The sequence below is a fragment of the Canis lupus genome, chromosome 35 (genome assembly GCF_003254725.2).
Source record: "Canis lupus dingo isolate Sandy chromosome 35, ASM325472v2, whole genome shotgun sequence".
NCBI classification, from domain to species: Eukaryota; Metazoa; Chordata; class Mammalia; order Carnivora; family Canidae; genus Canis; species Canis lupus.
Window position 1 is genome coordinate 25,364,576 of NC_064277.1, and position 11,933 is coordinate 25,376,508.

Below are 11,933 nucleotides of genomic sequence, written 5' to 3' on the forward strand. Positions count from 1 at the left end.
CACGTCAGGCTCCCGGTGCATGGAGCCTGCTTCTCCCTCTGCCTGTCTCTCTCTCTCCTTCTCTCTCTCTGTGTCTCTATGAATAAATAAATAAAATCTTTTAAAAAAAATAAAATAAATTATGGATGTGGTTTAGAGATTTACCTGATAGATAGATGGCAATTCATACCAAGAAATGACAAAGTATCTCACTGGAGAGAGAAGAGCCAAGGATGGAATCTTGGGAAATTGGAACATTGAAATTTGTGCCCAGTGAGAAAGAAGAAAGAACTGAGAATCAATAACCCAGGAAATAATAGAAAACAGAGAAAAGCTGATCGATAGCATAATTTCGTGAAGGAGGGAAACGTCATCAATGCCATATTACACCAACTAAGATAATGATGAGCCCATCTACTTTGTGTAATGGAAGACTATTAAATGTTTTACAGAAAGCAGCCTCACCAGAGTGGTAGGGGAAGATGTCAAAAGAGCATTTGGAAGTGTTGATGGGAGAAGAAAGAACATGAATAGTCAAAAAGATGAAATTAACAACGAGGATATCTAGAAAACAGTAGGGCAGAAGGAGAGTCTCATTCTAACTTTATTTTTCTGATAAGAGAGAGGAGCGTATTTTTAGACTATGAACAAACAGATAATGGGCTATAAAAAGCTGAAGAAAGAACAGATTAAAGATAACTGAGTAATAAGTTCTCAAAAAAGTTGGAAGTTTCAATAGAGTTGATTTCCAGTGTATCGTGTTGTTCCCACACCTACAGGGTCCATAAAATAAACACAGCTTTATATATGAAAGGTGTGCTTTAACAAAGAAAGGATATGACTAACAGGAGAGGGGAAAGGCATAGAAATGTCCTTTTTCAAGTAGGAAAAGATGACAGTTCTGAAAATAAGGATGGAAAATCTAGAGACTGGCCCAGGGGATGTAACTTACAGCATGGAAACTATACTTAATAACACTATATTGTATGTTTGAAGATTGCTGAGACAATAGATCCTAAAAGTTCTCCTCACAAGAAAATAATGGGAAGAATGTGCAGCATAAATGGTAACTAGACTTACAGTGTTGATCACTTCACAATATATACAAGAATTGAATCCTTACATTGTATGATTAAAACTAACACAATGTTATATGATGACAATTGTATCTCAATATTAAAAAGGAATTTGAGACTAGCAAAAAATATTCTAATACTATTAAATAGGATTGGTAAATGGAAGTTAAGATAGTTTCACTCCAGTCAATTTGGCAGGAAGACATAGACTACCTGTTGATGTCACCTCTCCAGAGCCTTCCTCTTTGGCTGCCTCTGGGGAACCAAACTGACTATTTCAACTGAGGCTAATGAGTTGTATGGAGCAGGACACTCCTGGGGCTACTAAAAATAAACACATCCTCAGTCCCTAAAGCACGTACTTTGACTTTGATGACTTATAAAAATATCCTTCAGACATCATAGTAGCCCTTCTATTCAAGGGCAGATTCCATAGAATTCACAGATTCCAATTTCTGTTTTGCTGTGACTCATTTGTCCACTCTAATTTGTCTTTCCTCTTCTGTGCTGAAACACTTAAATGAGTGGACAGTCTTCCTGGGTAAACCCTGAGGATGAGACAATTTATGCTAACATTAGTTGTAAAGAGATTTGGTACTACCATTAACAGAATTTGAGGGAGAAGTAATTTTTACTTCCCTTGACTTTTAGATTCACCATTTTCAAAGATTATCCTCTCCAAGGATGGCATACTTTAAATACATGAATCTGTATTTATTCTAAGAATTCTGTTCTCCTTCATCCCCTAACACATTTCTACAACTCCATGACCATAAACATCTTGGCAATCACTGTATGCATTAGCAATCCTGGGGGACGAGCAGTCATGCACTTTCATCTGCAGACATTCACTTTGCCATCAATATGCTAATCTCCTCATTTCATTCAACTGTACTGATCCTTCAAAGATCATCTTTCTTCTTCCGAGAGGCAGTTGGATATCCGTAATCTTTGTTATTCTTCCTAGGAAGAAGATGTTATATTCTTATCCTCACATCCATTCAAATGCTCCTACAATGAGATGAAGTTGTTCCTTTTGCTCCTAAGAACTTAGACCCAAAAAGGTGGTGATGTTATCTGCAGAAGTAGTGTCTATGGGTGAGTTTGCTGTTTCCTTAGAGTCACTTGCAGACAGAAATCTGAACTCTAGATTAGCTGAATACCACTTCACTAGTGAAATTATAGAATGTAGTTTCTCTTCCAGCTCAAACCAAATGCTAGGTGGTAGGACTTACAAGCATGCAATCTGTGTTTTTGTTTCAGATCTGTAAAGTGTAACAAATGTATAGGAGAAAAGTCTTCATTGATTATTCACACCACGCAAGGCAGATCTGTTTTTCCTATTACTGTAGGCTTCTGCAATATGAATAAGAGAATAAGAGAACTTGGCATAGGATAGAACTAATACCTGCATCTTGGTCTTAGCATTGCATGCAGGCATTTATTTATAATAAAGATTTGTTGTCATTTGAAGGGCATAATTGCATTATACTATTGCTATAGGGTTGAATTGCGTCTGCCCACAACCTCCCTGCCCCCCTAAAAAAAGTATGTTGAGATACTAACCCCAGTTTAGGTTAACTGGATTTTATGTGAAAACAGAATTTTTACAGATGTATTCAAATTAGGATGATGGTACACTCAATAGGGTGTGCTCTAATCCAATACAACTGGTATTTCTTATAAGAACAAGAGATGACAGGCAGTAGAGACTGTCATATGCCTATGGAGGCAGTAGATGAAGTGCTATAGCTGCTAGCCAACGAACCCCCAAAACTGCCAGTAAACAAACCTCCAGAAGCTACAAAGGCCCAAGGATGTATTCTCCATATGGCCTAAGAGGCCCTGCTAATGTCTTCATTTAGGATTTCTATTCTCCTGAGCTATGAGACAGTAAGGCTTGTTCTCTCAAACCACCTACTTTGCGGGACTCTGTTATGGAAGTCTAGGAAAATAATACTACATATTGAAATTTATACTAAAATTTCCATGGCCATTTAATTCTCCTTTTCTAGTTACAATGAATTTTAGATGTTCCTTATCAGAATATATGCTTTCTTGGTTCCAATCAGTTTCTGTGCATCACTGACAAGAACAAAATCTTTTAAAATCGTATTCTCGACTGAGTTATGAGATATGTCAGTGATTCCTGAGAAAAAACAACTGACTTGAAAGCCCTGTAAGAGACTTCCACTGGAGACCATGATGGACTGGAGACACCCTTCTCTGACTCTTAAAGCACAAAGAGAGAGGGAAGTACCAGAGCTAAGCCTCAATAACATCTGGTAAGACAAATTCCACTGACTAATGCCTGTTGTTTGATTCTGGATATTTCGGATCAAGGCCTGATAATGTGGAAGATACAGAAATTTAAAACCCATGTTTTCACTTAAGAGCATGCAAGGAGTGACAGGTGCTTCTTTGAAACAGACAACGGATCTATTGAACCATAAATCTACCAGGTTTCAGTAAAGAGCTAAAAACATTATATCTTACATTTCTTACTAAAAGCTAGTAATATCACCTCATTTATTTGGAAGGAGGAAAGGAGTTGAGGAGCAGCCTTCAATATGTCAAAGCTTATTAATAGCGGTAGATTTGTACTTCAAATCCAAGTATCCTGATTCCCATTAATTGCATTTTGAAACATATTATTCCAAATTAATTCTACACTTTGGCAACACCGTAACAACAGCCAACAAAATAATCACCAAAAGGATTTAGGAATAAAAGGAGAAGGGGACTGACAATCCAACAGAAAAGGCAGAAGAGAGAGGTGGTCGAATATCCTCTTGCTGGGTCATGGATTTTGCTGATAGAAAAGTGACATTTACAGAAGATAGACCAAGTCCTGCAAAGTTCTAGACAACACAGGTTTAAAAAAAACACACACACAGTTTGAATATTCAAGGCTATTTATTATCTATTGTTCAAGATTTCCTTTGCTTTGGTATTCTCTCTGAATTTCTGATACCCCTTAGGCTCACTTTCAATAAATTGTTACAGGTCTTAATCTTCCATATTTTCATTTATTCCACAAACATTTTTTGTGATTCTACTACATGCCAGACTCTTTTCGAGGCTATGGTGATACTATGAGATATTACTCTTAAGTTGTATTCACTATCAGACTTATATCATAGGTTGTGGGGATGAGAAGGAGGTTATTTCTAAGAACAAGCCTGATGTTTTATAGAAAACAAAATGATTTCTGTGAGGCTGGTATTTATAGAAATAGAGATTGGGATTTTGAAAAAATATTTTGCTCCAAGCAATGGCCACGATAGCCAAACTGTGGAAGGAGCCTCGGTGTCCAACGAAAGAAGAATGGATAAAGAAGATGTGGTTTATGTATACAATGGAATATTACTCAGCTATTAGAAATGACAAATACCCACCATTTGCTTCAACGTGGATGGAACTGGAGGGTATTATGCTGAGTGAAGTAAGTCAGTCGGAGAAGGACAAACATTATATGTTCTCATTCATTTGGGGAATATAAATAATAGTGAAAGGGAAAATAAGGGAAGGGAGAAGAAATGTGTGGGAAATATCAGAAAGGGAGACAGAACGTAAAGACTGCTAACTCTGGGAAACGAACTAGGGGTGGTAGAAGGGGAGGAGGGCGGGGGGTGGGAGTGAATGGGTGACGGGCACTGGGTGTTATTCTGTATGTTAGTAAATTGAACACCAATAAAAAAAAATATTTTGCTCCATTACATCTAATACAAAAATTTTATTTTTTTGTTTTGTATTAGATTTATTTATTTATTTATTTATTTATTTATTTATTTTACAGAGAGAGTGAGAGAGCAAGCAGGGGAAGGCCCAGGGAGAGGGAGAGAGATAATGCTGAAGAAGACTCCATGCTGATTGTGGAGCCATGACAATCCCAGAACCTGAGATCATGAACTGAGCCACTTAACCTACTAAGCCATCCAGGCACCCTACATTGAAAAAATTTTAAATGGAATTGTAATGTGAGAGAGAAGGAAAGACTAAACATTGGATTGGTGATTTTCTCAGATTTTACTGAAATTAGTGTCAGTAATGATTACTCCGCATTAGTCCTCCTGTAACACAAAGTTTGGACACAATGAATTCTTCAATCATTTCCAATAGGCACTTCCCAGTCAATAATTATAATTTCAGGCTCCATTCCCAAATGTTTCATTAGATTATACATAAAAATACATTGTTCTCTTTGAATAAAATTAGTAATGGAAAATTTTGCTACCTATGCATTTATAGAAAAAATGTATTTTTCTCTACACAAAGCAGAAGTAGGGGAGCCAGTCTGATGTATTTCAATTCTTGATGGAAAATAGAGAAAGGAATAGAGGCAGTACAAATGGGCAACTGATTCAGAACAAATTGATTTAATTTTTGGAGAAACTACAGTGAGCCTCAGAATTCATACAATGATGAAAATACAATATCCCTAGTGGTTAAGAGCTCATGGATTGGGGAGTGCTGTCTGAACCCTGGTGAGTCTCCCTTGGAAAATGATTGAATCTCCTTCATCCTCCATTCCCTCATCTATTCAACGGAGATCATGTACATGCCAACCTCACCGACTCGCTGAGAGAAGAGCCTGAAACACGGAAGAGGATTCTGTCCAGTGGCTATTTATCACCCCCTTCCTCACCCACAAGGAAGGCACTGTGCAAACTTAGGCTCACAACCAGACTCCAGCCACCTGCTGTAGGAAAACAGAGGTGGATGGAACACACAAGATAAAACAATGGAGTCCTCCTTCTTGCACAGGCAGAGTGCAAGAGAAAGAGCTAATGACAGCACCTTCTCAGGATTCCTTCTTCTAGGATTCTCCAACAGGCCTCAGTTGGAGACGCCTCTCTTTGTGCTCATCCTGATCGTTTACTTCTTGAGCTTTCTTGGCAATGGCACCATCATCCTTCTGTCTTGGATGGACCCTCGCCTGCACACCCCCATGTATTTCTTCCTGTCCAACCTCTCTTTCATGGATCTTTGTTTGACCACCTGCACGGTGCCTCAGACGCTGGCCAACCTCCAGGGGCGGGTCAAGACCATCACGTATGGTGGCTGTGTGACCCAGCTCTTCATCGCCCTGGGGCTTGGGGGCGTGGAGTGTGTGCTCCTGGCCGTCATGGCCTATGACCGCTATGCCGCCGTGTGCCGCCCACTGCACTACCTGGCCATCGTGCACCCGCAGCTTTGCCTGTGGCTGGTGCTAACTGCTTGGTTCACAGGATTCGGCAACTCTGTGCTACAAACGGCTCTGACCATGATTCTTCCCCTGTGTGGGAGAAACCAGCTGGACCATTTCTTCTGTGAAGTTCCGGTGATGCTGAAGCTCTCCTGTGCCGACACCTCCTTCAACCAGGCTGAACTCTTCACGGTCAGCGTCTTCTTCCTCGTTGTGCCCCTGTCTCTCATCTTACTGTCCTATGGCCACATCACCCGGGCAGTCCTGAAGATAAAGTCAGCCCAGGGGAGGCAGAAGGCCTTTGGAACCTGTGGTTCCCACCTCATGGTGGTGGTCATCTTCTTTGGCACACTCATCTCAATGTACCTCCAGCCTCCCTCCAGTTATTCACAGGATGTGAACAAGAGCATTGCACTCTTCTACACACTGGTCACTCCCCTGCTGAATCCCCTCATTTATACTCTGAGAAACAAAGAGGTCAAAGGGGCACTGAGGAGACTGCTGAGGGTGACCATGGACTCCAGAAGGAGCTAATGCAGGCTCGCAGGCTTGACAGTTGGTGCTCGAGGGGACTTCTGGGTGACTCCAAGTGGGTTCTCTCATAATTCAGCAGATCTTCATACAGCATCTGTTCTGGATGAGGTGGTAAACTAGGACTTGAGATGTGTCAGCAACCACAGCAAACACCACTGTCCCCATGGAGCTAAATCTTCCAGTGGAAAGAATATGGGTTTTAAGATTATGTAGAAAAAGAAAGGAAGAAAGGAAGAAAAGAAAAGAAGAAAAGAAAAGAAAGAAAAGAAAAGAAAAGAAGAAAAGAAAAAAAAGGAAAGAAAAGAAAAGAAAAGAAAAGAAAGAAAAGAAAAGAAAAGAAAAAAAGAAAGAGAAAGAAGACAAAACCATGAGAATATCATGTCTTGGAAAACTTTACAAAAATGAGAATACACAAATTATAAGTACAAACAACAACATGAATGATTCTCAAAAACACAATGTTGAAAGAAATAAGATATAAAATGGTCTCCCTCTCTGATTTCATCTTCCTTTATTTTTCCCTCTGTTCCCCTAGGATCCTCTGTTTCTTGCATTTCACATATGAGTGAAGTCATATGAAAACTGTCTTTTCTGATTGACTTATTTAACTTAGTATAATTCCCTTGGAGTTCCTTCCAAGTTGTTGCAAATAGCAAGATTTCATTTTTATGGTAATATTCCATTGTGTGTGTGTGCGAGCACGTGCATCACATCTTCTTTATTCATTCATCTTTTGGTAAACACTTGGGCTCTTTCTATAGTTTGGCCATTGTGGACATTGCTGCTATAAACATTGGGGTGCAGGTGCCCCTTTGGATCACTACATTTGTATCTTTGGGGTAAATAGTAATGCAATTGCTGGGTTGTAGGGTAGCTCTAGTTTCAACTTTTTTGGGGAATTCCCATACTGTCTTCCAGAGTGGCTGCACCACCTTACATTCCCATCAACAATGTAAGAGGGTTCCCCTTTCTCTACATCCTTGCAAACATCTTTCATTTCCTGACTTTTTCATTGTAGCCATTCTGACCAGTTTGAGGTGGTATCTTATTGTGGTTTTGATTGTATTTCCCTGATGCCAAGAGATGCTGAGCATTTTTTCTCATCTGTTGGCCATCTGTATGTCTTCTTTGGAGAAATATCTGTTCATGTCTTCTTCCCATTTATTGACTGGATTATTTGTTCTCTGGGTGTGAGTTTGACCAGTTCTTTATAGATCTTGGATACTAGCCCTTTATCTGATCTGTCATTTGCAAATATCTTCTCTCATCCAGTCAGGTGTCTATTGGTTTTGTCAATTGTTTCTTTGGCTATGCAAAAGTTTTGCATCATGATGAAGTTCCCATAGTTCATTTTAACCTTTGTTTCCCGGGCCTTTGGAGACTTGTCTAGCAAGAAGTTGCTGTGGCCAAGGTCACTAAGGTGGCTGCCTGTGTTCTTCTCTAAAATTTTTATGGATTCTTGCCTCCCATTTAGGTCTCAAATCCATTTGAGTTTATTTTTGTGTGTGGTGTGAGGAAATGGTCTAGTTTCATTCTTCTGCATGTGACTGTCAAATTTTCTCAACATCATTTATTGTCTTTTTTCTCATTGGATTGTCTTTCCTGCTTTGTCTTTTTTTCCATTGGATATTCGTCCCTGCTTTGCCAAAGATAGTTGACTATAGAGTTGAGGGTCTATTTCTGGGTTCTTTTGTTCCATTGATCTATGTGTCTTTTTTTGTGCCAGAACCATACTGTCTTTATGATCACAGCTTTGCAATACAGCTTGAAAGTCAGGCATTATGATACTCCCATCTTTAGTTTTCTTTTTCAACATTCCTCTGGCTATTTGGGGTCTTTTCTGGCTCCAAACAAATCTTAGGATTATTTGTTCCAACCTTGTGAAGAAAGGGCATGGTATTTTGATAGGGGTTGCATTGAATGTGTAAATAGCTCTGGGTAGCATAGACATTTTCACAATATTTGTTCTTCCAATCCATGTGCATGGAATATTTTTCCATTTCTTGTGTCTTCCTCAATTTCTTTCATAAGTGTTCTGTATTTTTTAGAGCACAGATCTTTTGCATCTTTGGTTAGGTGTATTCCTAGGTATCTTATGGATTTTGATGCAATTGTAAATGGGATTGACTCCTTAATTTCTCTTTCTCCAGCCTCATTGTTAGCGTATAGAAATACAATTAATTTCTGTGCATTGACTTTGCATCTTGCCATATTGCTGAATTTCTGGATGAGTTCTAGCATTTTGGGGTGGAGTCTCTGGATTCTTTAGAGGCTAAGACTTTTAGTACTATGTTGAACAACAATGATGGAAGAGGACATCCCTGCTTGCTCCTGACCTTAGGGGAAAAGCTCTCAGTTTTTCCCCATTGAGAATGATATTTACTGTAGGCTTTTCATAGATACCTTTTATAATATTGAAGTATGTTCCCTCTATCCCTACGCTATGCAGAGTTTTAGGCAAGAAAGGATGCTCTATTTTGTTAAATGCTTTTTCTTCATCAATTGAGAGGATCATATGGTTCTTATCCTTTGTTTTATTAATGTGATCTATCATGTTGATTGTTTTATGGATGTTGAACCATCCTTGCATCCCAGGAATAAATTCCACTTGGTCATGGTGAATAATCCTTTTGGATTCCATTAACTAGTATCTTGGTCAGTATTTTGACATCCATGTTTATCAGGGATGTTGGCCTATAATTCTCTTTTCATGGGGTTTTGTTCAGGTTTGGGGTCAAGGTAATGCTGACCTCATAGAAATAATTTGAAAGTTTTATTTCCCTTTCTATTTTTTTTTAAACCACTTCAGTAGAATAAGTATTCTTTCTTCTTTTAATGTTTGGTACAATTCCCCTGGAAAGCCATCTAGCCCGGGACTCTTGTTTCTTGGGAAGTTTTTGATGACAGCTTCAATTTCCTTCTTGGTTTTGATCTGTTCACATTTTCTATTTCTTCCTGTTTTAGTTTTGGTAATTTCCAGGAATGTGTCCATTCTTCCAGCTTACCTAATTTGTTGGTATATAATACGTTCTTAGAATCATTCTCATTTCCTTAGTATTGGTATGATCTCTTCTCCTTAATTCTTGATTTTATTAATTTGAGTCGTTTTTCTTTTAATAAGTCTGACTAGGGGTTTATCTATTGTATTAATTCTTTCAAAGAACCAGGTCCTCATTTTGTTTATCTGTCCTACTATTCTTCTGGTCTCTATTTCATTGATTTCTGCTGTAATCTTTTTTATTTCTTTTCTCCTGATTGGTGTAGGTTTTATTTGCTGTTCTTTCTCAGCTCCTTTAGGTGTAAGGTTAGCTTGTGTATTTGAGATTTTTCTAGTTTTTTGTGGGAGGCTTGTATTGCAATGTACTTCCCTCCTAAAGACTATACTTTCAGGAATCATTTCTATAGTTAGTACTTCCCTCCTAGGACAACCTTTTCTGTAATCCAAAGGTTTTGAACAGTTGTGCTTTCATTTTTATAGTTTGCATGAGCCTTTTTAATTCTTCTCTAATTTCCTGTTTGATGTATTCATCTTTTAGTAGGATGTTTTTTCATCTCCAAGTGTTTGAGTTCCTTCCAAATTTCTTCTTGTGATTAAGGTCTTTCAAAGTATTGTGGTCTGAAAATATGCAGGGAATAATCCCAATCTTTTGGTATCAGTTGAGACCTGATTTGTGACCCAGTATGTGGTCTAATCCAGAAAAAGTTCCATGGAAGTTGAGAAGAACATATTCCCTTGCATTAGGATGGAATGTTCTTAATATATCTATGAAGTCCATCTGGTCCAGTGTGTCATTCAAGCCCTTGTTTCTTTGTTGATCTTCTGCTTAGAAGATCTGTCTTTTACTGAGAGTGGATTATTTTTTTTAAGATTTTATGTATTTATTCATGAGAGACACAGAGAGAGAAGAGGCAGAGACACAGGCAGAGGGAGAAGCAGGCTCCATGCAGGGAGCCCGACGATCCTGGGTCTCCAGGATCAGGCCCTGGACTGAAGGCGGCACTAAACCACTGAGCCACCCGGGTTGCCCTGAGAGTGGAGTATTGAAGTCTCCTCCTATTAATGTATTATTATCTATATGTTTCTTTACCTTGGTTATTAATTGATTGATATAATTGGCTGCTCCAACATTAAGGGCAAATAATATTCATAATTGTTAGATCTTCTTGTTGGATAGATCCTCTAAGTATGATATAGTGTTCCTCTTCTCTCAGTGTTTGGTTCAAAACCTAATTTATCTGATATGAGGATCACTACCCCAGCTTTCTTTTGAGGTCGATTTGCATAGTAAATTGTTCTCCACCACCTCACTTTCAGTATGAAGGTGTCTTAGTTCCAAATGAGTCTCTTGCAGACAACATATGGTTGGGTCTTGCTTTTTTATCCAGTCTGATACCCTGTGTCTTTTGATTGGAGCATTTAGCCCATTCACTTTCAGAGTAACTATTGAAAAATATGAATTTAGTGTTACTGTATTACTTGTATGGTCCCTGTTTCTGCATATTGTCTCTGTTTCTTTGGGCTCTCTCTTTACTTACAGGATCCTCCTTAATATTTCTTGCAGAACTGGTTTGGTAGTCACATATTCTTTTAGTTTGTGTCTATCCTGGAAGTTCTTTATCTCTCCCTCCATTCTAAATGACAGTCTTGCTGGATAAAGTATTACTGGCTGCATGTTTTTCTCATTTAGTACCCTGAATATATCATGCCAACCCTTTCTATCCTGACAAGTCTCTGTGGATAGGTCTGCTGTTAGTCTGATATTTCTTCCATTGTATGCCAGGAATCTTTTGTCTCTCACTGCTTTCAGGATTTTCTCTTTATCTCTGATATTTGAAAACTTCACTATTATATGTTTGAGTTTAACTGTTTTTGTTGACTATGGGAGGGGTCCTCTCTATTTCTTGGATATGAATGCCTGTTTTCTTCCCCAGATTAGGGAGGTTCTCAGCTATGATTTGCTCAAATATACCTCCTGGTTCTCTCTCTCTTTTTCTCTCTCTCTCTCTCCACCCTCAGGAGTTCTAATACTATATAGCTTACTTTTTTTTTTCAAACTATCACTTAATTCTCAGAGACTCTCCTCATGGGCTCTTAGTTGTTTTTCTTTTCTTCAGCTTCTTTCCTTTCCATCAACTTGTCTTCTGTCTCACTTATT

General features: G+C 38.6%; 1 protein-coding gene and 1 pseudogene across 1 annotated transcript; both read left to right on the plus strand.

Annotated features, from left to right (window-relative positions):
• The first annotated feature begins 5,799 nt into the window (after positions 1 to 5,799).
• LOC112656135 (putative olfactory receptor 2B8) lies at positions 5,800 to 6,777 on the plus strand. Its single transcript, XM_025441341.2, has one exon. The coding sequence runs from the start codon at positions 5,800 to 5,802 to the stop codon at positions 6,775 to 6,777; it is 978 nt and encodes a 325-aa protein (XP_025297126.1).
• Positions 6,778 to 10,151: 3,374 nt separating this feature from the next.
• Positions 10,152 to 10,269, plus strand: LOC112674490 (small nucleolar RNA U3; annotated as a pseudogene).
• The last annotated feature ends 1,664 nt before the right edge of the window (positions 10,270 to 11,933 follow it).

Coding starts and splice junctions, on each gene's coding strand:
- LOC112656135 (XM_025441341.2), top strand. CDS start 5,800: ATGGAGTCCTCCTTCTTGCACAGGCAGAGTGCAAGAGAAAGAGCTAAT.